Source organism: Acanthochromis polyacanthus, chromosome 8 (assembly GCF_021347895.1).
Source record: "Acanthochromis polyacanthus isolate Apoly-LR-REF ecotype Palm Island chromosome 8, KAUST_Apoly_ChrSc, whole genome shotgun sequence".
Classification (NCBI taxonomy): Eukaryota; Metazoa; Chordata; class Actinopteri; family Pomacentridae; genus Acanthochromis; species Acanthochromis polyacanthus.
The window spans coordinates 38,556,725-38,581,421 of NC_067120.1; the positions used below are offsets into that span (position 1 = coordinate 38,556,725).

The 24,697-nt window shown below is 40.6% G+C and overlaps 3 protein-coding genes across 5 annotated transcripts in view; 2 read left to right on the plus strand and 1 right to left on the minus strand.

The window, feature by feature from the left end:
• Positions 1-24,697, plus strand: part of LOC110951151 (carbohydrate sulfotransferase 8-like) — a 118,365-nt gene that overhangs the window by 80,636 nt on the left and 13,032 nt on the right. The window contains exon 1 of one of the 2 annotated variants that reach the window (XM_051951840.1): positions 6,219-7,175. The exons of the other annotated variant lie outside the window; for it this stretch is intronic. The gene's annotated coding sequence lies outside the window, so the exon portion shown is untranslated. Of the gene's footprint in view, positions 1-6,218; positions 7,176-24,697 lie in introns of those variants that run through there. 2 annotated transcript variants of the gene reach the window in all.
• Positions 10,205-16,466, plus strand: LOC110968921 (carbohydrate sulfotransferase 8-like). Its single transcript, XM_051951844.1, has 2 exons — positions 10,205-10,282; positions 15,061-16,466. Exons 1-2 carry the CDS (start codon positions 10,216-10,218, stop codon positions 15,924-15,926), a joined length of 933 nt encoding a protein of 310 aa, XP_051807804.1. The 5' UTR covers positions 10,205-10,215; the 3' UTR covers positions 15,927-16,466.
• The window catches only part of LOC110946048 (septin-7-like), a 93,090-nt gene continuing 91,115 nt past the window's right edge, over positions 22,723-24,697 (minus strand). The window contains exons 12-13 of one of the 2 annotated variants that reach the window (XM_051951824.1): positions 23,110-23,255; positions 22,723-22,891 (exon numbers count right to left, since the gene is read on the minus strand). In XM_051951824.1, the coding sequence (XP_051807784.1) occupies positions 22,852-22,891; positions 23,110-23,255 (186 nt within the window). In that variant the 3' untranslated portion in view covers positions 22,723-22,851. The remainder of the gene's footprint in view (positions 22,892-23,109; positions 23,256-24,697) is intronic. The other variant, XM_051951825.1, reaches the window with a different exon arrangement.

The following is a 24,697-nucleotide window of genomic DNA, read 5'->3' on the forward strand; positions in this document are numbered from 1 at the left end:
TAGGCTATGTGGATAAAACAACTGCACAGTCAAACAGCCACTTAATATTTAGGCTACTTTACAATGTAAAACATGATCAACATGAAGTACCTCCATGAGATAATGCCGAGGTCTGACCTGTTTGAACAGTGTTTTTATATTTCATCTTAAGCTGCTGCCCCGTCGGGATTTCACCTAAATGAAATAACTTACTAGGCTGCCATTCAGACAGTTATTCCCTGTAATATTATTACGATTACAAAGGACTACATTTAAACTTACGCATTGATCCGGGCTGTTCTCCACGCAGTCTCTCTCTCTCTTGCAGCTGCAGCGGTGTTGCACTTCTTTCTAAAAACGTGTTCAAACTCGCCATATGAGCGCGTTAAAAACTTCCATTTCAAAAACGCAGCCTTTCGCGTCCCCGTTTCCATGGTGACTCGTCAAATCGGGGTTCCATTGATGCTGTCTTTTCAGAGTTGCGGTGCACGCGCGTAACTCCGGGTCAAACTACTCCGAGTTAATTAACCCAACTCATATCAGCCGTTGTGAAACTGAAAACTCAGAGTTTTCTATCTCAGAGTAGATCAACTCAGAGTCGCGGAAGAAACTCAGAGTTTCTTGAACCTGCTTCGTGAAATAGGCCCCAGGTTGGCAAATAGGAACAATATTGTGGTCAATGGAGCCATCTTGTGACAGAAAAGTGCAACTACAGCATCTGATGGACATGAAAACTTGCTTCCACCATCACAGACATTTACATTAATCTTCATCACAATAAACACAGATGACCAACATAAACATTCGGACGTAATATGGTAACAATCAGACCACATAGCATTTGACCAATACGATCAGTACTGTACATGGAACAAAGCAAGAACTCACATTTGGGCAGGAACGCACACAACTGGCATTTAACACATCGCACCCCTGAACCATGTGCTGGAAAAAGTGTGGTAAATACAGCAAGTGACATCATTGTATTTCTTAAAGTGCCCTAACCGAATAACAAGCACTAAGTGCATAAATGTAACTGGAAAACATAGACTTTCTTACAAAACAAATTCACAAACAGTTTTAAAGAGAAATTTTAGGCTTTTTAATGTCACAGACTGGTGTGTAGAACCCAAGCAGCAGGCACAGACAGGTGGGTGAGATTAATAATGATTTAATGAAAAAATAAGAATATATATGAACAGAAAACACTGAATAAAGAAAGCCGGAGGGAAATAACGGGGAGGAGAAAAATACACTAAACTGAACTAAACTAAGGGCGGACCCAAAGGCCTAATTAAACTAAACATAAAACAAAACTAAATTACGGGGGAAGGGAGACTCACGGAATGTCCAGGGTTGGGGAAGGCGGAAGCGGGCAGAACTGATGGAGCCGATGAAGAGAATGTGGCGAGGGCAGGGAAACAGGCAAAATAGTCCAAAGGGGAAACAGAGTCCGGGGAGCGGCGTGCAGGAGACGATGAACGGAGTGCAGGGATGAAAGCGGAGTGCGTCGTGAGGCATGGACGATGGAGCAATGAACCGGCACTGGAGCTGTTGGCGGATCCAGGCTTTATACTGTGTTGATCGGTCACTTGCGCCGGCTGTGTTTCTCCACACAGCCGCTCGTTATTGCGCTGATGAGCCTGCTCGTTGGAGCAAGAGGGGCGTGACATTTAATGAACAACATTTTTTCGACAGTGTAGCAAATAATTTTATGAATTTTATTAATTTCACAGCAGAGATCTCTGATGTTCAGGTGGCCCTGCAGCTTTTTACAGATATTTTTATCTCGTGTTGATAAACATGCCCCTTTTAAAAGGTTCCGAATTAAGGACAGAACCATCCCTTGGTTCTCAAATGAGCTGTCAACTTTGTTCAATGACAGAAACAAAGCCTGGAGTCGTGCTAGACGTTCAGGAGACCCTCAACACTGGCTCTCTTTCAGGCAACTAAGGAATAGATGCACCTTGTCTGTAAGAAGAACCAAATCTGAATATTTCTTGTCTTTAATCACCAGTTCTTATTCGAACCCAGCTATGTTCTTGAAAGCAGTGAACCTAGAAAAAAGGAAGATCTCGAATACACTGCCCACTAATAAAAGAACTGATGACTATGTCATTTCTAACCAATCAGACATTTTACATGCCTTTAATATATATTCAAATCTTTTTATTGCTTTTATATTTATGAACATACAGAAACACAAAACTGCAGTCGGTGCTCACAAAAAAAATCAAAAACATAAGGGTGACATTAGGCTTCAGCGGCCCGCCCGCGGGACACTTTGAGATCTGCATAAGCATTTTACAAAATTCTGAAGCTGCAAATGCGATGATACAAACACTATACACCCATGGAAAGCTTAGATTCTCATGAATCCGCCGATATAAACCACGTTCAGATGTGATTACCACAGCGGGTAATATAAACACATTTCTCCAACAAACAACAAAACATTTAAAGGGCACAACTCACCTTTGGACACTCTTTACTGGTCAAAGATGAAAATAATCCACAAAAACCAGAATCCAAGCTTAAGCCTTCAGATAAAACTAGCAAGTATAATATTTTGTCCAAAACATGTCTTGTAATAAGTAAATGATCCACAAATAGCTCGGCTCCATGCGCGTGCACGCAGCGCATGGTGGCGCTGCGCGTTTCATATTCACTGTATTTCTGTCCATATTTTTATGAAGCATACAGATATCCATGCTGTTTTGCAGTCAAAATGGCGGCTGAACTCTATCCTTTTGGTTTACACCGCGTTTCAACCAATCAAGTGACTCTGGCCTGCTTCTCAGGCCTAAACAGCCAACCGTTGCCAAGACTGACAGATCTGGACCTGCCTCATTTCATCAGTAAATTCTGAGCAAATCACGTCGGAGGAAACGTTTGACTGACAGGGCTGATAGCCAATGAACTGCTGAATAGCAGGATATAAATAGAGCCTCTGCCAGCGGGGTTCTGTGGCTGTGTCCGAAATCGCATACTAACATACTACTCATACTAAATGCGATGTCAAAATAAGTATGGAGTGCGTTCACACTGGATAGTATGAATAGATTGAGTACGCGAGAAATACCCGGATGTATACTATATCCGGAAAAATTTTAAGTATGCGAGAAATACCCGGATGTATACTATATCCGGAAAAATTTTAAGTATGCGAGAAATACCCGGATGTATACTATATCCGAAAAAATTTTAAGTATGCGCGGTGACCACACTAGTCATACTCAACCGCCCCATAATGCTTTGCGAGCTATCCACCGAAATGGAAGCCTCTGCGGGATATGTGGCCGGACCGCGGCGATTTTTATTTTATTTTATGTGGTTAAGTAGTCATCCTAATCACCCCACAGATTTGAGAAATAGGCGTTTTCTGACCAACGTTTTAAATTTGTCAGACGCCTCACAACGTGCTACTGAATGCTAGCAGCTAGTTGCAGCAGCTCGCTTTGCATACAGAACAAGTAGCAGCTACCTCCAGTAGCCTGCAGCTACAATTGAAACGATTCACATAATCTGGCTAATAACTGCATGAGGAGTGCCGGCTGGAAATTGCCACATTAATTATGCGACTGTTTGTTAGCGTAAAATCGACCTGAAGCCGGCATTCAGCCAAGATATTTGATAACCGTACTTCCGGTTTTTGTCGTCGGAGGTTTGAAATGCATTATGGGAAACGTAGTAGTATACTACAGTGTGAACGGTCTGCATTCTAATCATACTTATAGTACGTAGTATACAGTATATACTCATTGAGAATGTAGTATGTAGTACGTTAGTATGCGATTTCGGACACAGCCTGTGACTTTTCACACCTCTGCTCCGGCTGCAGCTGCAGCCTCTCTGTCTCCCTCCCAGTCTCTGGCTGTGTCCGAAATCGAAATGGCATACTAACGTACTACATACTACATGCTCAATGAGTATATACTGTATACTACGTACTGTAAGTATGATTAGAATGCCAGGCGATTTTACGCTAACAAACAGTCGCATAATTAATGTGGCAATTTCAAGCCGGCACTCCTCATGCAGTTATTAGCCAGATTATGTGAATCGTTTCAATTGTAGCTGCAGGCTACTGGAGGTAGCTGCTACTTGTTCTGTATGCAAAGCGAGCTGCTGCAACTAGCTGCTAGCATTCAGTAGCACGTTGTGAGGCGTCTGACAAATTTAAAACGTTGGTCAGAAAACGCCTATTTCTCAACTCTGTGGGGTGATTAGGATGACTACTTAACCACATAAAATAAAATAAAAATCGCCCCTGTCCTGCCACATATCCCGCGGAGGCTTGCATTTCAGTGGGTAGCTCGCAAAGCATTATGGGGCGGTTGAGTATGACTAGTGTGGTCACCGCGCATACTAAAATTTTTCCAGATATAGTATACATCCGGGTATTTCTCGCGTACTCAATCTATTCATACTATCCAATGTGAACGCACTCCATACTTATTTTGACGTCACATTTAGTATGAGTAGTACGTTAGTATGCCATTTCGGACACAGCCTTTGTGATTTTTAAGCTAGCTCACCTTTCTCCCCATATTAGCTCATATTTTTGAAGAAAACTCTGGAATTTTATATTTCACTGTTCCCATTTAGCAAGCTGCCCATATTTAATCAGCGCCCCCCCCCCGCCCCCCCGCCCCCCCCCCGTGTCAAAATGATGCGTGTTTGAACAGACACGTCAAGTGCAGCAGCAGCAGCAGCAGCTGTGGTCTATGAGGCCTGTGAGCGTTTAATCTGGAAAATGTACTGTATTCAAAGCAGAAAAATGACTCCAATGACTGTAATAAGATTTATTATCTCATTAGATTATTCTAATTATTGCATTAATGCAAACATAGAATTTTGTTTCTTTTAAATCTGGGGTCATCTGCTGATCATTTCCTCCATTAATGGATTTTTTTCATTCAGAAAAATTCTAAAAATAGTGAGAAATAACATCCAAACTGCTTAAAATTAATCTAAAAATCTATTTTAAGTCAATTCACACAGTAATAAGTTGAATAATCATTTCAGCTGCTCTTATAGAAACTGTTCATATATAACTGTGTCATATTTTATTTATTTTTCATGTTTTCTGTGCAAAAATGGGAATTTTCTGGATAAACGCCGTGCAGCAAAAGACAGAAAGTAGCTTAAATTTTTCCGTACTTTAGTAAATGTACTTAGTTACATTCCTCCACTGAGAATAAGCAGCTTAAGGGCGGCTCAGTTCAGTTTAGTTCCCTTCAGAAAAACATGACCACAAACCAGAACCTCAAGGCTCTGTCCTCGCCTTTAAACGTGTCTGTTTGCTTGTCTTGTTGACGAACTTGAAAAGTGAACCAGAAGATCCCCCGAGGGAAGAAACCCAGCCTTCATTTGAGGCCGTGTTTGGGCCGTGGACCACTGTTTGGCCAACCACAGCCTTCTCCCCTCTTCTTCTATGGTTTCTTGCAGATGTTGAAGCAGCTGCAGGTATGTGACACCAGAGTGGAGCTGAATTAACAATCAGACGCCTGCTAAGGCGCCCAAATGTAAACCTTGAACCTCAGAGCCGCCACACCTTTAACCCTCCTGTCGTCCTGCAGGTCAAACTGACCCGTTTTACACTTTGAAAATGTGGGGAAAAATACATTTTCACAGTGAAAACTTCTGCATTTTCAACATTTTTGGGAACCTTCTGAACATTTTTCGGTGGGAAGAAAAAGAAATGTTAAAAATGTTTCTTTAAGAACATTCAGAAAAAAATCAACCAAAATCCAGCGAATTTCTGAATGTTCTTAACCCTCCTGTTGTCCTCATTTACAGGCACCAAAAAATATAGTTTCCTTGTCTGAAAAAAATCCAAACTTTCAGCAAAAAAATTGGCCAAATTTCTGAAAATTTGCAAAACCTTCAGGAAGAAAATTCCAATAATTCCTTAAAAGTTTCCCTTAAAAGTTTTATTTACAAAAGAAATCCCCCAAATTTGGCAAGAAAATTCTTGTAAATATTTTCAAAAAATGAGTAAAAATCTTCCAAAAAAATCCTAAAATTATCTAAAATGATTCCATATATATCAGTAAAACTTCAGATATTTTCTTTAAGAACATTCACAAAAAAATCAACAAAAATCCAACACAATTCGCTGGATTTTGGTTGATTTTTTTGTGAATGTTCTGAAGAAACATTTTTTAAACATTTATCTTTTTCCACCAAAAAATGTTAAAAGATTTCCCAATAATGTAGAAAATGTGGACATTAGAAGTTTCACCGTGAAACATTTTCAAACTTTAAACGACAATTATGACCTGCAGGACGACACGAAGTTTTCCTTTTTTCTTTTTTTTTGTCTGCAAATCCGCTCAGAAATGACACCAACCACCCATGGCGTCACTACTTAAGCTTCATGCAATTTTTTTCTTCTTTGTGACTGTGACCATCACCTGCCCTCATGGCAAATTAACCAATCATGTTTATTTCAAACTGTTTTCTACATTATGCCATTGAGGGCTGTGCACACCCAAGTGAAACATAAAACAAACACAGGACAGACAGAAAGGTGAGGCATAGACAGTGTTCTAAGAGAAAAGGTGCATTTTATTTGTTTGTGCTCTTTAATTCACACCTTAAAACCATTTACAAATCTAAAACCCTTCACAAACACCTAATACGACAAAGTCCCAACTGGATCAATCATGAAGATATCAGGAGGCCACAAGAAGGATAGATAGAGCAGAGTGAGATCCACAGACACTAACCCAGCAACCTCCACTGACTCAGCGACCGGAGGAACAAACTCTATTGAGTTTTGGTAGGTGCCGGTGTGGTGGGTCTGGCACGCATGAAAACCTCCACCAAAAGGAGGGAGCTGTCTCCTCCAGCCCAAGGAGGTCCACACAGCCCCCCCGCAGGAGCCACCAAGCAGAGACCCAGCCCAGGAGCCCGGAGCGACCCCCCCCTCCAACAACGAGACACCATCAGGCTGCAGGTCGAACAGGAAAATAGGATCATTCAGAAGTATGAGGACAAGATGCAAAACAGGACAGGACCATCCTCACCACGCCTTCATCCCTGGAGCTGCTGCGTTTTTCATCAGGGTGCATTCAGAGCCTTGAAGTCTGAAACGTGTGATCTCTGAAGAGCTGAGAGTGAGTGTCTGCAGCCTGTTTTACCTGCACAGGTGTGTTTCAGGTGTCCACAGGATTCTTTACTCCGCTCAGGTAAAACTGCAAATGAAAAATTAAAAAAATAAACTGCAGCAGGATTTATTTTAGTCAGTTTACAGGGAAAAAATCCAACATTTTCTGCTTTTTATTTGACAGGAGACTGAATATTTTCACTTTTAGCTCCAAAATCTGCAGATTTTATTTTATCAGAGGCTTTATTCTGGGTTTTTCTGCTGTCGAGTTTCTGCAAGAGCTGAAATAATAGTCAGATATTTATATTTTATGAATATTTCCTGAGCTGGTTTCAGGTTTTCACACATATTTGCTGCTTGTCCGTGTCTTACATAACTATAAACTGAATAGTTTTGTGTTTTAGTCTGTTAATGGGGCAAAAATATAGATTTAAATGTGCAATTTTAGTATTTTACAGAATTTTAAAGAAGCCTGTGAATGCATTTTCTCTCTGATTTAACTGCTTTATAGTCATTTCTGATTATTTTTCAGATTTTCTGTGTCATTTATGACAGTAAACTGAATATTTGTTGTGTTTTCAGACATTTAAACATGTAACGTTCATTTTCTAATATTTTTAGGCGACTCTAAAGCAGCATTTCTTTACTTTTTTAAACAACAGACTCAATATTTTCACTTTTAGCTACAGAAAGCTGTACATTTTATGTCATAATATTTAATGAAGTGTTTTTCTGCTGTTGAGTTGCTGCAGAAGCTGAAATAATTCATCAAATGATGGTATTTTATTCATTTTTATTGTTTTTCTGAGCTGTTTTCAGCTTTGTTTGTTTGTTTTGCTGGTTTTATTCCATGACAGTAAATTTAACATTTTCCTGTTTTTGACTGTTGATGATGAAAAACTAAATTACTAAATTAACTAAACTTAAATATGTGATTTTTAAATTTTCCCGTGCTTTATAGGAGACTCTGAATGCATCGTTTTCCTACTTTTATAGAAGCTGAAAAAAAGAGTTATTTAAATGTTGTTATTGATTTTTAGAGTTGGTTTCAGCTTCTCACACGTTTTATTCCATGACAGGTTTTACAGGAGCTCAAACTATTCAGACTCAGGAGTCGATTGACGCCATATGGCGTCAAATTTACAAACTGACACGTCAGCGCAAATAGCAGGAAGACGACAGGTCAACGAGTCTGCCTTTAAACTTGTGTTGAAAGTGTGGATTTGGAACTTTCTACCAGTTATTTTTATGTTTTAGATTGTTAATAAGACAAATTTAGACATTTTAATGCAAGCTTTTTCCTTTCCAATCTTTCATGCAGGACTCTGAATGCACCGTTTCTCTGCTTCTACGGGAAATATTTAGGAAAATAATTTTGTTTTATTCATCATTTGAGTGTTTTTCTGAACTGATTATAGCTTCTCGTCTGTGAGGATTTGCTGTTTTTATGCCTTTTATTTGATAAGCTGAAGATTTTTAGTTATTTTTCAATATTTCTGTAAGCTTCAGTCACTATTTAAGTCAAAATTAAATAATCGATTAATTTTTTTATATATTTTTTGCTTCTATGACCATAAACTGCTGTTTTTGGATTTTGCTGCTCTGAAAAACCAAACTAAATATTTAAATATGTGATTGTAGGCTCTGCAAAACTGTGATTATTTAATCATTTGTGAGAGCTTACAGTTAGAATGAGTGATTAGGAAGCTAATTGGCAGATTTTTGTTCAATTTCTATTGTTTATTGCTTTTATTTGCTTATGGCAGTTGAAATAAACAAACAAAAACTGAAAATGCAAAGAAAGTCTTCTTTTATTTTAAATCAAAAAAGAAAATATAAACAATTAATCAATTACTTAAGAGAAATGCCAACATGTACGAGTTTTCTGTTTTTCTCTGTTTTAAGTGTTTTTAATTAAAGATTTGTGGATGTATTTGGACACATCGTCCCACATTTTCCAGACAGAAAGCTTAATGTGGATAGAAGATGTAGAAGAAGCTCAGTGAAAGTGACATTCTTCCTGTTTTTCTTTCTTCTAATTTGCTATTATTTCTATGTTTTTTGAACAGGAAAATCCAGAATGAGCATCAACAAATGTAAGTCTTTACCACTGCAACCACCTCCTACTCACTACAAAGAGATTAAAAAACCAACACAGAGACACAAACTATCAATTTGGCACAAAACAACCACAAAGAGACACAAAACAAGCACAAAGAGACACAAAACAACCACAAAGAGACACAAAACAACCACAAAGAGACACTAAACAACTACAAGGAGACTAAAAACAACCACAAAGAGACACAAAACAACCACAAAGAGACACTAAACAACTACAAGGAGACTAAAAACAACCACAAAGAGACACAAAACAACCACAAAGAGACTAAAAACAACCACAAAAACACACAAAACAACCACAAAAAGACAAAATGACCCCAAGGAGACGCAAAACTCTTTATGTTTTTTTCTTTGTGGTCATTTTGTCTCTTTGTGATTGTTTTGCATCTCTTTGTACTCGTTTTCTGTCGTTTTGTGGTAGTTTTGTGTGTATGTGTGATTGTTTTGCATCTATTGTGATTGTTCTTTACCTTTATCTTTGTTTGCATATATTTGTATTGGTTTTGTCACTCTCTGTGGTCATTTTATGTTTGTAGTTCTGGTTTCTGTAGGAGCATTTGTTTCTATAATAAATATCCATATTCCTCATCACTTTCTGTTATAACAACATGTTCCTGTTGTGTTATCAGACTAATCTATGCAGAAAAATAATCACACACGCGTGAAGCATGTTCTTTTATTCATAGACTGAGGAAGAAAATGGGATTATCAAAGGATGTCATGATTTCCCTTATCTCTGAGGTACATTTTGTTCAGACATCTTCCATAACAGAACTTCTATAAGTTGAACCTGTTTGGTGGCTGAGTTTCCTCTATCAGCTTGTTTCAGGATGAATCACGTCAGGATTTCAGCCCAGCAATTTCTAAATTCTTCTGCATCATGTAGCAGCAGGAGGAAGACACTTCAAACTGGTCTGACTGGTGTCACTGGTGAAGGTTACACATTTCTGACATAGTTGTGTGTCTTTGTGTCTCCCTCAGGGGTTTTGAAGAGTTTGATGGTGTTGATGTGGGCGGTTATTTTTTTTATCCTCATCGTGCAGTACTTCAACAACCCGTTCAAAAGTAAGTCCAAGAATCAAACAATGTTGTTATCTTTGAAGTAAATCTCCAAAATTGCACCATTTAGTTTCCAGGAACTGAATAACCAGAACATACCCACAGATTTTCAACCAGTTCTTCAACTAATCATGCATAAAGCGCCTTTCAGTCTGAGAAAACTAACCACAATCTAAGCTTAAAATCGGGATTTCATCAAAATCCCTCGTCTTACTTTGAAAATGTGCCAAAAATAAAGTGTTTGTTTTCACCCAGATTCTGTAAAAAACATAAAATTCTGCACTCCTGAGGTCAACACATAACAGAAATTCAGGAACTTTTTGGCTGGAGACAACATGAAAACAAATTAAAAATGGAAACATCTGTCGTTAAAAGAATCTCCATTTTTTTTCCCCCAGTGTGGCAAAAATTACAGTTTTTATTTACAGTTTTGCAAGAATAAAATTTACTTTTCAGTGATTTCCGGCTTTATAACTGTGTCAGAAGGCATCCCTGAGTTTTGTTGTTGTGCTGTTTCCACTGAGGTGCAAGAAATTGACCAAAAATGTGACAGGAGTAAAAAACAACAAAAACAAAAAAAAAGCCCAAAACTGTTCAGGAGGTTAAATCCAGGATCCAGATGCAAATTTCAGGGGATGTTTTCTTTTTTTCTTTTAAAGCGCGTAAAAGTCATGATAAAAATCAAAATATCAGCACCAGGAAACTGTTGGACAAATAAAGTAAATCAGGTTGACGTAACTTCAGCTGTCGTCCATTTTTACGGTGTTTTAAACACTAATGTAAGACCAGACATTCAGAACAACCATGGCATCTTAATTACAGTTGTGGCAACCAATATCCTAATAACGGCCAATAATGTTATAAAGTTATATGGGTTGGTTATTATGTTAATGGCCTAGCATTAAAAAAATCTTTAGAAAATGTAATAACTGCAGCTGATCATGTAGTAATACATAAATAGGACTGTAATTCTTCTCCCATAAATATATAAAAGAGAAGAAATACAGAGAGCCTGGAACTACACAGAAGATTACTGTTTAGTATTATGAAGCTCTACAAGGCTGCTGCACCAACACTGGTTTAAGTTTACACATAAATCAGTAATTTGGTGAGGAAAGCTGATGGATGAAAGCCGAGATTCTTCTCAGTACTGTAGCTTTTGGCGGTAAAAGCAACAAATAGTGCTTTAAAGACAACGAGGTGAATGTTCGAGCTGAATTTGAAAAGGCTGTTCACTCGTGATCCCACTGGGAAGCATGGTGGAGGCAGCATCATGGTATGAAGCACGGTGGTGGCAGCATGATAGTGTGAAGCATGGTGGTGGCAGCATCATGGTATGAAGCACGGTGGAGGCAGCATCGTGATGTGAAGCATGGTGGTGGCAGCATCATGACGTGAAGCACGGTGGAGGCAGCATCATGGTATGAAGCACGGTGGTGGCAGCATGATAGTGTGAAGCATGGTGGTGGCAGCATGATGGTGTGACGCATGGTGGTGGCAGCATCATGGTATGAAGCACGGTGGAGGCAGCATCGTGATGTGAAGCATGGTGGTGGCAGCATCATGACGTGAAGCACGGTGGAGGCAGCATCATGGTATGAAGCACGGTGGTGGCAGCATGATGGTGTGAAGCATGGTGGTGGCAGCATGATGGTGTGACGCATGGTGGTAGCATCATGGTGTGACGCACGGTGGTGGCAGCATCATGGTGTGACGCATGGTGGTGGCAGCATCATGGTGTGACGCATGGTGGTGGCAGCATCATGGTATGAAGCATGGTGGTGGCAGCATCATGGTGTGACGCACGGTGGTGGCAGCATCATGGTGTGACGCATGGTGGTGGCAGCATCATGGTGTGACGCATGGTGGTGGCAGCATCATGGTGTGACGCATGGTGGTGGCAGCATCATGGTATGAAGCACGGTGGAGGCAGCATCATGGTGTGACGCACGGTGGTGGCAGCATCATGGTGTGATGCATGGTGGTGGCAGCATCATGGTATGAAGCACAGTGGAGGCAGCATCATGGTGTGACGCACGGTGGTGGCAGCATCATGGTGTGACGCATGGTGGTGGCAGCATCATGGTATGAAGCACGGTGGAGGCAGCATCATGGTGTGAAGCACGGTGGAGGCAGCATCATGGTGTGAAGCATGGTGGTGGCAGCATCATGGTAAGAAGCACGGTGGAGGCAGCATCATGGTGTGAAGCATGGTGGTGGCGGCATCATGGTATGAAGCACGGTGGAGGCAGCATCATGGTAAGAAGCACGGTGTTGGCAGCATCATGATATGAAGCACGGTGGAGGCAGCATCATGGTGTGAAGCACGGTGGAGGCAGCATCATGGTGTGAAGCATGGTGGAGGCAGCATCATGGTGTGAAGCACGGTGGAGGCAGCATCATGGTAAGAAGCACGGTGTTGGCAGCATCATGATATGAAGCATGGTGGAGGCAGCATCATGATATGAAGCATGGTGGAGGCAGCATCATGGTGCTATCAAGACATTTAATTAGAAACCAGCTGGATATCACGCCCCTCCTGTGCCAGTGCTGACGCGTCTAATTAGGAACAGCTGGGGAGAAGCACAGCTGAGCGCAATGAACCATCAATCAGCTCAGTATAAAGCCTGGTGCTTCCCTCACTACCCTGCTGCATCATTGCCACATACCTGCCACTTACCTCCTGTATCTTGTCATGGCCGATACCAACCACGCCCCGCCACGAGCCCACAGCGCTCTGGATTTTTGGACCATTTTGTCTGCCACCCCGCTACATGCTGTCCCCGTCACATGCACACCGTTGTTTGGACTCTGCTCTTTTCTGCCAGCTGCTCAGTTCTGACACCGTCTCCGCCGCCATCTCCCTCAGCTCTGCTCTTCCCCTGGTCTCCCGATTCCCCTCCTGGACTTGTGAGTTTTCCCCTCTCCCTGTTATATTAGTTTAGCCCTCATCGCGGCTCTTTGCCGTCACCTTTAGTTTCGTTTAGTTTGTTTTGCCCCCCCCCCCTTCCTGATTTTATCCCCTGTTCCTCCTTTGGAGCGATTTTATTTTAATCTTAAATTTATTGTATTGAAATGTCAAATCAATAAGAAATGGGTTAGAATACAAATATTTAGGTCTCATACTTGATCCCAACCTTAACTTCAATAAGCACATTAAAAACATGATAAAAACTCTAAAGTATAGCTCAGCCACCTTCAGAAATATACGGAACTCCCTTTCAATAGAAGCAGCCAAAAGCTTCTTCAGTGCTATGATTATGTCTCACCTCTCCTACTGCATCTCCAGCTGGTCACAGGCTAATAAAACCAGTTTAAAACCACTGGAATCCATATACAAGAACGCGCTCAAAATATTGGATAAAAAAAGCAAGAGATATCATCACTGTCACATACTGAACAAATGTCCAACTAGTTTTCAAGATTGTTCACAACTTGGCCCCACCGCCACTCAAAGTTTTTGTCCATTTGATTGCAGACACAGCTAAAAGGGTAACTCGAAGTAATACTAGGGGGGAATGTAGTATCCCAAGCTATCGCTCCGCAATTGCAAAGTCTGCATTTTCTTACATAAGTATAAAGAAATGGAACAAGCTCCCCACAGAAATATTGAGCTTAAGTGAGTATAGAGTCTTCACCAAACAAGTGAAAGATTGGTTTATGGAGAACCAGAGATGTGAACATTAAGAGTGTGTGATGTGTGGAAGTGAATGTTACCTTGTACGTGATGAGTGAGTTTATTAAGTTTATGAGATTATAAAGGCATTTGCTTGGGATGATGAATGGCTGACATGTTACGGATGTTTTTGAAGAATAATGAGTTTTAATTCTGCAACTCTATGAATGGGACTATTTGAAAATAGTCAAAGGTATTTTATGTGTATTTGCACCTTGGCCCCTGTCCCTTTCGCTAAGGACTACAGATGGAAATTAGCTTGAAAAGCTACAGTCTGGTACAAACAGGGGACACCCTGGACAGGTCACCAGTCTGTCACAGGGCTACATATACAGACACACAATCACACTCACATTCACACCTACGGACAATTTAGAGTAACCAATTAACCTCAGCATGTTTTTGGACTGTGGGAGGAAGCCGGAGTACCCGGAGAAAACCCACGCATGCTCAGGGAGAACATGCAAACTCCATGCAGAAAGATCCCAGGCCAGGATTTGAACCAGAGATCTTCTTGCTGCAAGGCGAAAGTGCTAACCACTACCCACTGTGCAGCCCTATAAAAAGACCAGAACTACAAAAACTCTGTGTGTCTGTGTCTGTGTCTGTGTGTGTGTGTGTGTGCGTGTGTGTGTGTACTTTTTTATCTATACCGGTGGGGACTTGGTGGGGACTTGGTGGGGACTTTGACCTGACTCCACGCTATATCGGTGAGGACTCGCGTCACGGTGGGACCAAAAATGAGGTCCCCACGGGGGGAAACAGGTGCTTTCTTGGACATGTTGTTGTTACTGAAAAAAGTAAAAGTACAAAAAAGTTTCTTTAGGGTTAGGCATTGTTTTGGTGTTGGTTAGGGTTAGGGTTAGGGTAAGGTGAGGGGTTAGGTATGAATGGGAGTCAATGGTATGTCCCCACGGGAATAAAACAAAACCAGACATATGTGTGTGTGTGTGTGTGTGTGTGTGTGTGTAGTTGTGCTTCCAGTGTCATCATGTTCCATCATGTCCTCACACCAGTAGTTAACTTCAGAATCCTTCTTGTTGGTTCCATGTTTCCATCACATTCTCCAACACTAACCCAGTGTTGTTATGTTGTTGTTGTGTTTCAGGTGGTGGAGAGGAGGCAGTCTTGCAGCAGAGGATGGCGACAATACAGGAGTCGCGGCGCCGCCTGCTGGCAGAGGTGTGCTCTAAGTACCAGGCGGGCATGGGCCAGCAGTCGCTGTCCAAGCGGCAGATGTCTCCGATCTACGTGGAGGACCGGTCGCGGCTGCTGTACTGTGGAGTGCCCAAAGTCGGCTGCTCCAACTGGAAGAGGGTTCTGATGGTTCTGAGTGGCGCCACCACCTCCTCCGTCCGGGACATTTCTCACTATGCAGCACATTTCGCCAACCACCTGCGGCGGCTGGACAGCTACGACCCCGATGGCATCGCCCAGCGGCTGCTATCCTACACCAAGGTGCTGTTCGTCAGGGAGCCATTGGAGCGGCTGGTGTCGGCCTTCCGGGACAAGTTCGAGAATCCAAGCCCGTATCATCACGCCGTGTTTGGGCGTGCCATTATTTCCAGGTACCGAGTGAACGCCACGCTCACAGCGCTGCGCTCCGGCGACGGCGTTACCTTCAGGGAGTTCATCCAGTACCTGGTGGATGATCGGAGGCCGGTGGGGATGGACGTCCACTGGCAGACCGTCAGCCACCTGTGCAACCCCTGTCTGCTGAGCTACGACTTCATCGGCAGGTTTGAGATAATGGTGGAGGAAGCTAACTTCCTGCTGCGCAGCGTCGGCGCTCCGGCTAACCTCACCTACCCTGACTTCAAAGACCGGAACCCGCTGGAAGAAAGAACTTCCTCCAGAATCACCCAGGAGTACCTCTCCCAGCTGAATGCCACCGAGCGGCAGAGAGCCTTCGAGTTCTACAATATGGACTACCTGTTGTTCAACTACCCCAAACCCTTCCAGGACCTGCACTGACACCTGAGCTCACCTGTTGTCAGGTGAATGATGATGATGAAGGTGGAGGAAGAGCAGCTCAATGGTTCCTGTCCACAGTCTTTAGACGGTTGTTTTTGTTCTGCTTCCCAACATGGAGCCTGATGGACTAGTTAAGGTTCATTAACCCTTTAAGACCCACCATTATACAAGTCCGCCAGGACATATTTTTACATTTTTACATGTTGTGGTGCCATTTTATGGAGTATTTTTACTTGCTTTACATCAAAATGACCCTGATATCCCAAATTGTAATAATATGTATTGACTTATGTCTTCACTACTACAATAAATTGCTTAAAGGTGCAATACACCTTCAAACAATGGAAATTGTTTTTGTTTTTTTCATAAATATTTCAAAATACAGAAATTGCATAGCTAGATCCATCAATTTTGTGAATGTAAAAAAGTTGCACAATATCCTTTAGAACCACAGGAAATTTATTTGGAGTCTGTACATCACTTGCTTTTTGAGATATGGTCAATTTTGTAACCTGAAAAAAAAAAAAAATAAATAAATAACAGTGCAAAATTTGCAAAGACACAACATTAACATCAAAAGAAACTATTCACAATAGTGCAATCAAATTTCTAAGTGTGCCAGATACTTGTGAACACATATATTTTATGCACAAAACTATGATAAAACCATAAACAGTGCATTTGGAAATAAAAGAAAATCGATTTTACTGAGTTCAATCAGAAACAGTGTTTTGATGGCTGCCTGGTCCAAGTACTTGGAGAGTTTGATGGAGAAGGGTTGTCCACATATTCTGACAGAGGTGGCTGGACACCTGGCCTCCTTTTGGGCAGGAAATGTGGCAGAGAAGGTAAGCTTTCAGGGTCCCAAGCCCGGATAAATACAGAGGGTTGTGTCAAGAAGGGCATAACGTAAAACTTTGGCCAAATCAAACATGCAAATCAAATGTATGACTTCCACACCGGATCAGTCAAGGCCCGAGTTAACAACGACCGCCATCGGTGCTGTCCACCTACAATGTGCCGGTGGAAAATGGACGACTGTTGGTCGAAGAAGGAGGGGAGGAAGGTGTGTTCATAGGAAGAGAGAGAAGAGGAACACCAAGAGTCTAGGACTGAGAGTAGGGACTTTGAATGTTGGAACTATGACAGGAAAAGGTAGAGAGCTGGTTGACATGATGCAGAGGAGGAAGGGGGACATACTGTGTGTCCAGGAGACCAGGTGGAAAGGTAGTAAAGCTAGAAGTTTAGGAGCAGGGTTCAAGTTGTTCTACCATGGTGTAGATAGGAAGAGAAATGGAGTAGGAGTTATCTTGAAGGAGAAGTTTGTTAGGAATGTCCTGGAGGTAAAAAGTGTCAGATCGAATGATGAGCCTGAAGCTGGAAATCGAAGGTGTGATGTTCAATGTTGTTAGTGGGTATGCTCCACAGGTAGGATGTGAGCTGGAGGAGAAGCAGAAATTCTGGTTGGACCTTGATGAAGTGATGCAGAGCATCCCTAGAAGTGAGAGAGTTGTCATTGGTGCAGACTTCAATGGACATGTTGGTGCAGGAAACAGAGATGATGAGGAGGTCATGGGCAGGTTTGGTATCCAGGAGAGGAACGCAGAAGGACAGATGGTGGTTGACTTTGCAAAAAGGATGGAAATGGCTGTAGTGAACACTTTCTTCCAGAAGAGGCAGGAACATAGGGTGACATATAAGAGTGGAAGTAGGAGCACACAGGTAGACTACATCTTGTGTAGACGGTGTAATCTGAAGGAGATCAGTGACTCAAAAGTAGTGGTAGGTGAGAGTGTAGCCAGACAGCATAGGATGGTGGTGTGTAGGATGACCCTGGTGGTGAAGAAGATGAAGAGGGCAAAGGCAGAGCAGAGGACCAAATGGTGGAAGCTGAAAAAGGAAGAGTGTTGTATGACTTTCAGGAAAGAGTTGAGGCAGGCTTTGGATGGTCAGGAGGTGCTTCCAGATGACTGGACAACTACAGCAAATGTGATCAGGGAGACAGGTCGGAGAGTACTTGGTGTGTCATCTGGAAGGAAAGGAGATAAGGAGACTTGGTGGTGGAATGAGGAGGTGCAGGAGTGGATCCAGAGAAAGAGGTTAGCTAAGAAGAAGTGGGACACTGAGAGGACTGAAGAGAGTAGACAGGAGTACAGGGAGATGCAGCGTAAGGTGAAAGTAGAGGTGGCAAAGGCCAAACAAGGGGCTTACGATGACTTGTATGCTAGGTTGGACAGTAAGGAGGGAGAGACTGACCTGTATAGGTTGGCAAGGCAGAGAGACAGAGATGGGAAGGACGTACAGCAGGTTAGGGTGATAAAGGATAAGGATGGAAGTGTGTTGACAGGTGCCAATAGTGTGATGGGAAGATGGAAAGAGTACTTTGAAGAGTTGATGAATGAGGAAAATGAGAGAGAACGAAGAGTAGAAGAGTTGGACCAGGAAGTAGCAAAGATTAGTAAGGATGAAGTGAGGAGGGCATTGAAGAGGATGAAGAGTGGAAAGGCACTTGGTCCTGATGATATACCTGTGGAGGTATGGAAGTGTCTCGGAGAGGTAGCAGTAGAGTTTCTGACTGGGTTGTGTCACAACCCGGCTCCAAGGCCATGACAAAAGGACAAGGAGTGCTTTTTCCAAAATAATCAAGCAATTCATTACAAGTTAAAGAAAAATAAACAAAGGATAAATGTAAGCATGAAGTTTGTCTCGTCTGTAATATCAGTAGTGTGTATGTGGCTGTGTGGAAATGATGTGATGCAAGGTGTTGAAAAGTGCACTAACAAAAGAAGCTAAGATAAATGGTGCATGTGGCTTAGGTGGCTGGAACCGGGAGCAGAGAGAGCCCAGCGCTAAGACAGATCACAGGAAGCAAGTATATATAGCTGAGGTGGAGCAGCGGGCCCAACAAAACCTAATTACTTCCTTTCAGTGGCTGTTTGGTGACTGTGGGAAGAAAAAACTCAATTTTAACAGTAAAAAACTCTGGCAGAACCAGGCTCAGCGAGGGCAGACTTCTGCCCCAACCAGTGGGGTTAGGATAAAAATAAAGGATAGCAGAGACAAACAAACATTCAGATCTTAGAGGTGGAGTACTTGATTCAAACGCCATCAAAAAATAAAATACTTGCACACAGTGGGAGTTAAAGCATAACCTTGTCAACTTTAATATTAACCATGTACAGTTAGAGACAGAACACATGATAAAACAAAGAAGAGAAGCAGAAAACAGTGTGTAATATATATTTATATATATATAAAAAGAAAATATTACAAAAAGAAAAATGGTCCACCTAAACTTAAGTGTGTTGTAACTTGGTGTTATTTGAAGGGCGAGTGTTCGACAAGGAGGACCACAGAACTGCTTCTGTCGGGTCAAACGGAGCGACTTGGTCCTGAGAACTCGTTGGCATAGACGTTTAGACGAAACTTAAGATGAGTTTCACATGATTCACTCCTGAAGCATAATAATCTGGAAAAAAAAGAAGAAACAAAACGAGAAAAAGGCCACCGAGCGGCCGGCAGTATGTACACAAAATCATAAACAAAATCCATACAGGTCATATCTTATGTGCTGAAGGTTTTAAGGTTCGTCCCTTTTTGCATTTTAAATGAAGACCGCAGGCAGTCCGAGAAAAACTAATCTAAAGTAACAGTTAAGAAAACTACGAGGGGTTTAAGGAGTCGTTCTTCAACCGTACATAGAGAATTATTAGTATCATATGAAAATAAAACATGACAACTCTGGGAAAAAAAAGGTTTATTAAAGGTTCAACCGCCTGAACTTTATATATTCTGGTATGTTTCATGTGGAATATTATAAAACCGAGTTGGAATTAAGATTGAATTGTTCTTGTTTTGGTGGGGTTTTTTTAGCCACAGGAAGTCCGGATATCAGGGTTCAGGTCTACGACAACATCCATCACTCACGTCACAATATAAAACATCTTTGTAATCACCGTCACCTGGAACGTTTGCACACACCGGTTTTGCATAATGTTGTCTATTTCAAACAGGAAACACTCGCCGCAACGACAAACACTCCGTCCAACCGTTTATCCTCAAACACAGCTTTAATAAAACACACCTGCTGCTTCACAGGAAACCCGACCGAAGGCCCGGTCACACCCAGCAGGAGTTTTACTCCTAAACTTTGCAACTTCTACTAAAAAAGACCTGCTTTATTGAGCTAATGTATTGTTTTATTAGTGAAAAGACCAAACTATGACTGTATTAAAAACAGTCTTTGCTAACATGAAAAAAGGTCCATCAGCAAACTTATTGTTATTATTATTATTATTATGGTTTTATTTTAAAAAGTCTTGTTTTCTAATAAGAGAAACTTGTTAATTCAAATGATATATTTGCTAATCAGAAAACAGATTCTGTTAGCAATTCATATTTTTTTAACCTGGAAATGCATTTAATTGGAAGATGTACCAGCAAAATATGAAAACAAGTTTTGATAGCAAACATTCGCATGTGTTACGTTAAAGACATATTTTCTGACAAAGTTTTTGATTTATTTGGAAAATGGATTTTCCTAATGAAAGAATAAAGCTATGTTAGCACGTAGCTATGTTAGCACATAGCTTATCTGCCTAGCAAGCCTATTGTTTAACCTATAAGATGAAATTTTTTAAAAAGTAGTTTCGTGAGCATACCTATTATTTCTTTTCAGGGTTGTATTTTTCACTTTATTAGGGAGATGTACTTGCAAACAAGCAAAGAAGTTTCGCTAGCAAACATATTAATTTAGCCTTGGAAGATGTGTTTTGCTAATGAAAGAACTGCTATGTTAGCGCATAGTTTTGTTAGAATATTGTTTAACTGAGAAGATGCAATTTCTAAAAAGAAAAGTTCCATTAGCAAAACTATTGTTTCTTTTCAGGGTCGTATTACAAATGTGAAACAACTTTTGCTAGCAAACATTATCAAACTTACTATTTAAGCCTAAAGACGTATTTTCTAACTAAAAGTTACTGATTTATTTGTAAAATATGTTTTTGCTAATGAAGAAACTAAGCTTTAAACTTAGCATGTAGCTTTGGTAGTGCATAGCTTAGCTTGTTAGCAAGCCTGTTGTTTCACTTAGAAAATGTCATTTCTAACAAAAACAAAGGTGCAGTAAAACACGTTTTATTAGCAAGCCTGTTGTTTCTTTTCTGGGTTGTATTTTTCAACAGCAAATGTACTACTTCAGTGTAAAGATGAGGAAAGTTATTGATTTATTTGGAAATGTGTTTTGCTAATGAAAGAGCTTTACACTTAGCATGTAGCTTTATTAGCACATAGCTTAGCTTGTTAGCAAGCCTATTGTTTAACCCTTTAATCTTCAGTCAATTCCAGCCGTTTTCAGTAACAAAAATCGCTAATATTCTATTTTTAAATAAAAAAATTACGAAAAATACGGGGAATATTGGACGCGCATCGGGAGGTGCATTTCCTTGAAAATGACAGATTCGGGGATTTTATACCGACTTCAGGACATGTTTTGGACAAATAGTTTACTGGCTTGTGTCATCTGATGTAAAAGGTTGGATTATGGCCCGTTTTTTGTGGAATCTTTTTTTTTTTGTGTGTAATAATAAACGCCGGAAATGTGAGTCGCGCTGTGTACGTTGAAGCCGTGTATAGAGAACGGATGGATGAATATTTGTTTTTGTCGGACAAATGTGTTTTTCTCCACCCGCTGTGGTAATCGATCTGAAAGTGTTTATACCGGCGGATTCATGAGAATCTAAGCTTTCCATCGGGTATAGTGTTTGTATAATCGCGTTTGCACCCGTCGGACATTCTTGAAATTCCTATGCAAATTAGTAGGTGTACCGCCGGCGGTACACTGAAGCTTAAAGGGTTAACTTAAAAGATGTAATTTCTAATATAAAACACAAGACAAAAAAAAAGTTCGCTTAGAAGATGTAAATTCTAATAAAAAAATCAACAAAAACAAGTTTATTGGCAAACCTATTGTTTCTTTTCATGGTGCACTTTAAAACTGGAAAAACACATCATTTGGGAGATGACATTATGTTGCTAATGAAAGAACTAAGCTATGTTAGCACGTAGCTTTGGGTAGCGCATAGCTTAGCTTGTTAGCAAGCCTATTGTTAACTTAGAACGATGTAATTTCTAATAAAAAAAAACAAGAAAAAACGAAGTTCGTTAGCATACGTCTTGTTGAACAAATCTATTTTCCAAAGCGTAGGTCATTTTTTAATTTATTGCTAACAGGAGGAACATTATTTTAGTCAAAGGATGTAGACAATAAGTTTAATCACAGGCTTATGTCTACTTTTTCTTTTCACTTCAATTTACAGTAACTTATTTCTTGACTAATTTACAGTCCTGAGAACTCTCTACTCGTCAACAAAAGACAACAAGTTAAAGAGCTACAGTGGGGTGAGCAGTGCGTTAGCATGCTAGCAGCTAGCTTGCAAGCTAACGGTGGCTAATTAACTGTCTGTTCAGGTGCGACCGGGCCTTAACTCCACCTGTTCCTCCACTCGATCCAGAAACCTTCCACCACGTGCACTTTAACCTTCTGCCGACTCGCTCCGGAGTGTTTTAAACGTGTGCAGACGTGTGAAACGTTGGAGAAGAGTTGAAGAAAGCTGCAGATCTACGATGCTAGAGAACTACGACATGTGTACAGATGGCTATGGGCCCCGCCATGACCGTCGGCTCGGAGGAAACTCGGCTTCTCCTCCTTGTCAGGAAATATAGGAAAATAGAATTTCACAAACACATGCACTCCCCATGAAGACGAAGATCCGGTAAACCCTGCAGAGAGGCTCTGTTTGTGTGTGAATGTGTGTGAATGTTGTGTAGAGCTGAGGGTCGTGTTGCGTTTGTGTTCTCTGAGGACCACGTGAACTTCAGAGGGGATGAAGGAATAAATGTGGAAAAACTGAAGCGAGACGTCTCTTCAGAAGATCTTTCCTTTCTTCTTGTTCTTTTCCATCGTCCTGCCAGAGAAATTAAGAACGTTAGTCGGCATTTTTCACAAAAAAAACATCTTTATTTGGCTTCACTGATCATTTTTAAACTGTAGTGTCGACCTGAAATACAATAAATCACTTAAAATACTTTAAAATGTAGACTAACCAAATAAACAACTGCATCTTTAAGCAGTTAAATACAGCATAAGGAGCTTAAATAAACTCCTGAATCGAGTATTACTGACTTGGAGGCGTCGAGTTTCTGCTGCTCCAGGATTCTCTGCTGAGCCTCCCAGTTGGCCTTTTCGTCCTCGAACACCCGCCTCTTCTCCTCCAGCTCTTTGTACTGAGCCTCCAGGTTCCTCTTCATCTGCTCGTGGCGTCGCTCCAGCTGTGGAAGCGTCACAAAGACTCTCAGAGAGAAGAAACACCGATTGTACACGCTGAAAACTAGAGCTAGCAATGAGCTGCGCTTGATAAAACAGTGATTTATCATTGTGTTTGTTGAGTTTATTACATTTAAAGTCGCTTTAGAGATCTCATAGCAATCAAAATAGTCAAATATATTTTAAAATTCAAAAATAAAGTCATTTGAGGTGTAAATTCTAATTTTTTAATCACAAACCCTTCATAAGAAGAAGTGAGGAACTGCGAGATGTCTGGGTTTTATTTTGAAAAGCAAAGAAACAATCAAACTAAGAGAGCAGTTTGGTAGAAAAACCAACGCTGCAAATGCAGAAAAGACAGCAGACGACAGTGGAATCGTTTCCACTGGGCCAGTAAAAAGTGACGGACACATTTCATTGTTGTAACAGTTTGTGACTCATGAACTAAATGGTAAAACAAACAACACAAATTTAAGCGATACACATTTAAAAAAAAAAGACTTCAAATATCACAAAAATGTCTCCAGGGGGACACAATAAAGTGTCACACATGGCTGGGGACACATTTCTTGTTGCAGTGATTTGTGACTCACAAACTAAATGTAAAAAAAAAAAAAACACAAACTAAAACCTTATTCTTTAAAAAATATATAATAAATGTTTCCATGGGGACACAATAAAGTGACGGACATGATGGCGGACATATTTCCTGTTGCAACAGTTTGTGACTCATGAAATAATAAATGTTAAAACAAACAACACAAATATGTGTTTAGCATTAATAAAATAAATTATAAAGACTTCAAACAGCAAAAAATGTTTCCGGGGGACACAATCAATTGACGGACAAGACTGAGACACGCTTGTTGTTGCCACGGTAACTCATTAAGTCGCTAAAGTGGATTATTCATCCATGAAGATGGAAAATATTCCCTAATTTTTCAACTCCACTTAAAAGTCGACTCCAGTGACTTCTTGAGTTACCATGACAACAAAGTGTCCCAGAAGTGTCCGTCACTTTATTGTGTCCCCCTAGGAACATTTTTGTGGCCAAGTATTTTCATATTTAAGTATTTCTACATGTTTACTTTTGCATTATTGTGACATTCAGCTACATGTGGTTCAGTAAATATCTCTAGCTGACTTCTGGATTATCAGTTTTTGGAACTTTTCTGTATTTTTTTCAGGTTTTTATCTTTAACAGTTTCTGAGAAGTTATTGTCTGAACAGCCTCTAATTTTAATGTGTGAAAAATCTGCTGAAAGTGGGTCAAGTATTTAAAATAACAAGCTAAAATATTTTTTATTACTGTATTTATAGGTATTATTTGTGTTTGATATAAAAAAGCTTCAATCAAATCATTTATTCTATATAACATATTTTTAGTTTCTTACTGTTTGAATTTGTCCCTGTATTTATATTTAAACATCAGTTTTGCGTTTGTGTA

Excerpts from the sequence above, each read along its gene's own strand:
- LOC110968921 (XM_051951844.1), top strand. The coding sequence starts at position 10,216 with ATGGTGTTGATGTGGGCGGTTATTTTTTTTATCCTCATCGTGCAGTAC. Across the intron at positions 10,283-15,060 it reads CTTCAACAACCCGTTCAAAA|GTGGTGGAGAGGAGGCAGTC; the intron begins GTAAGTCCAAGA and ends GTTGTGTTTCAG.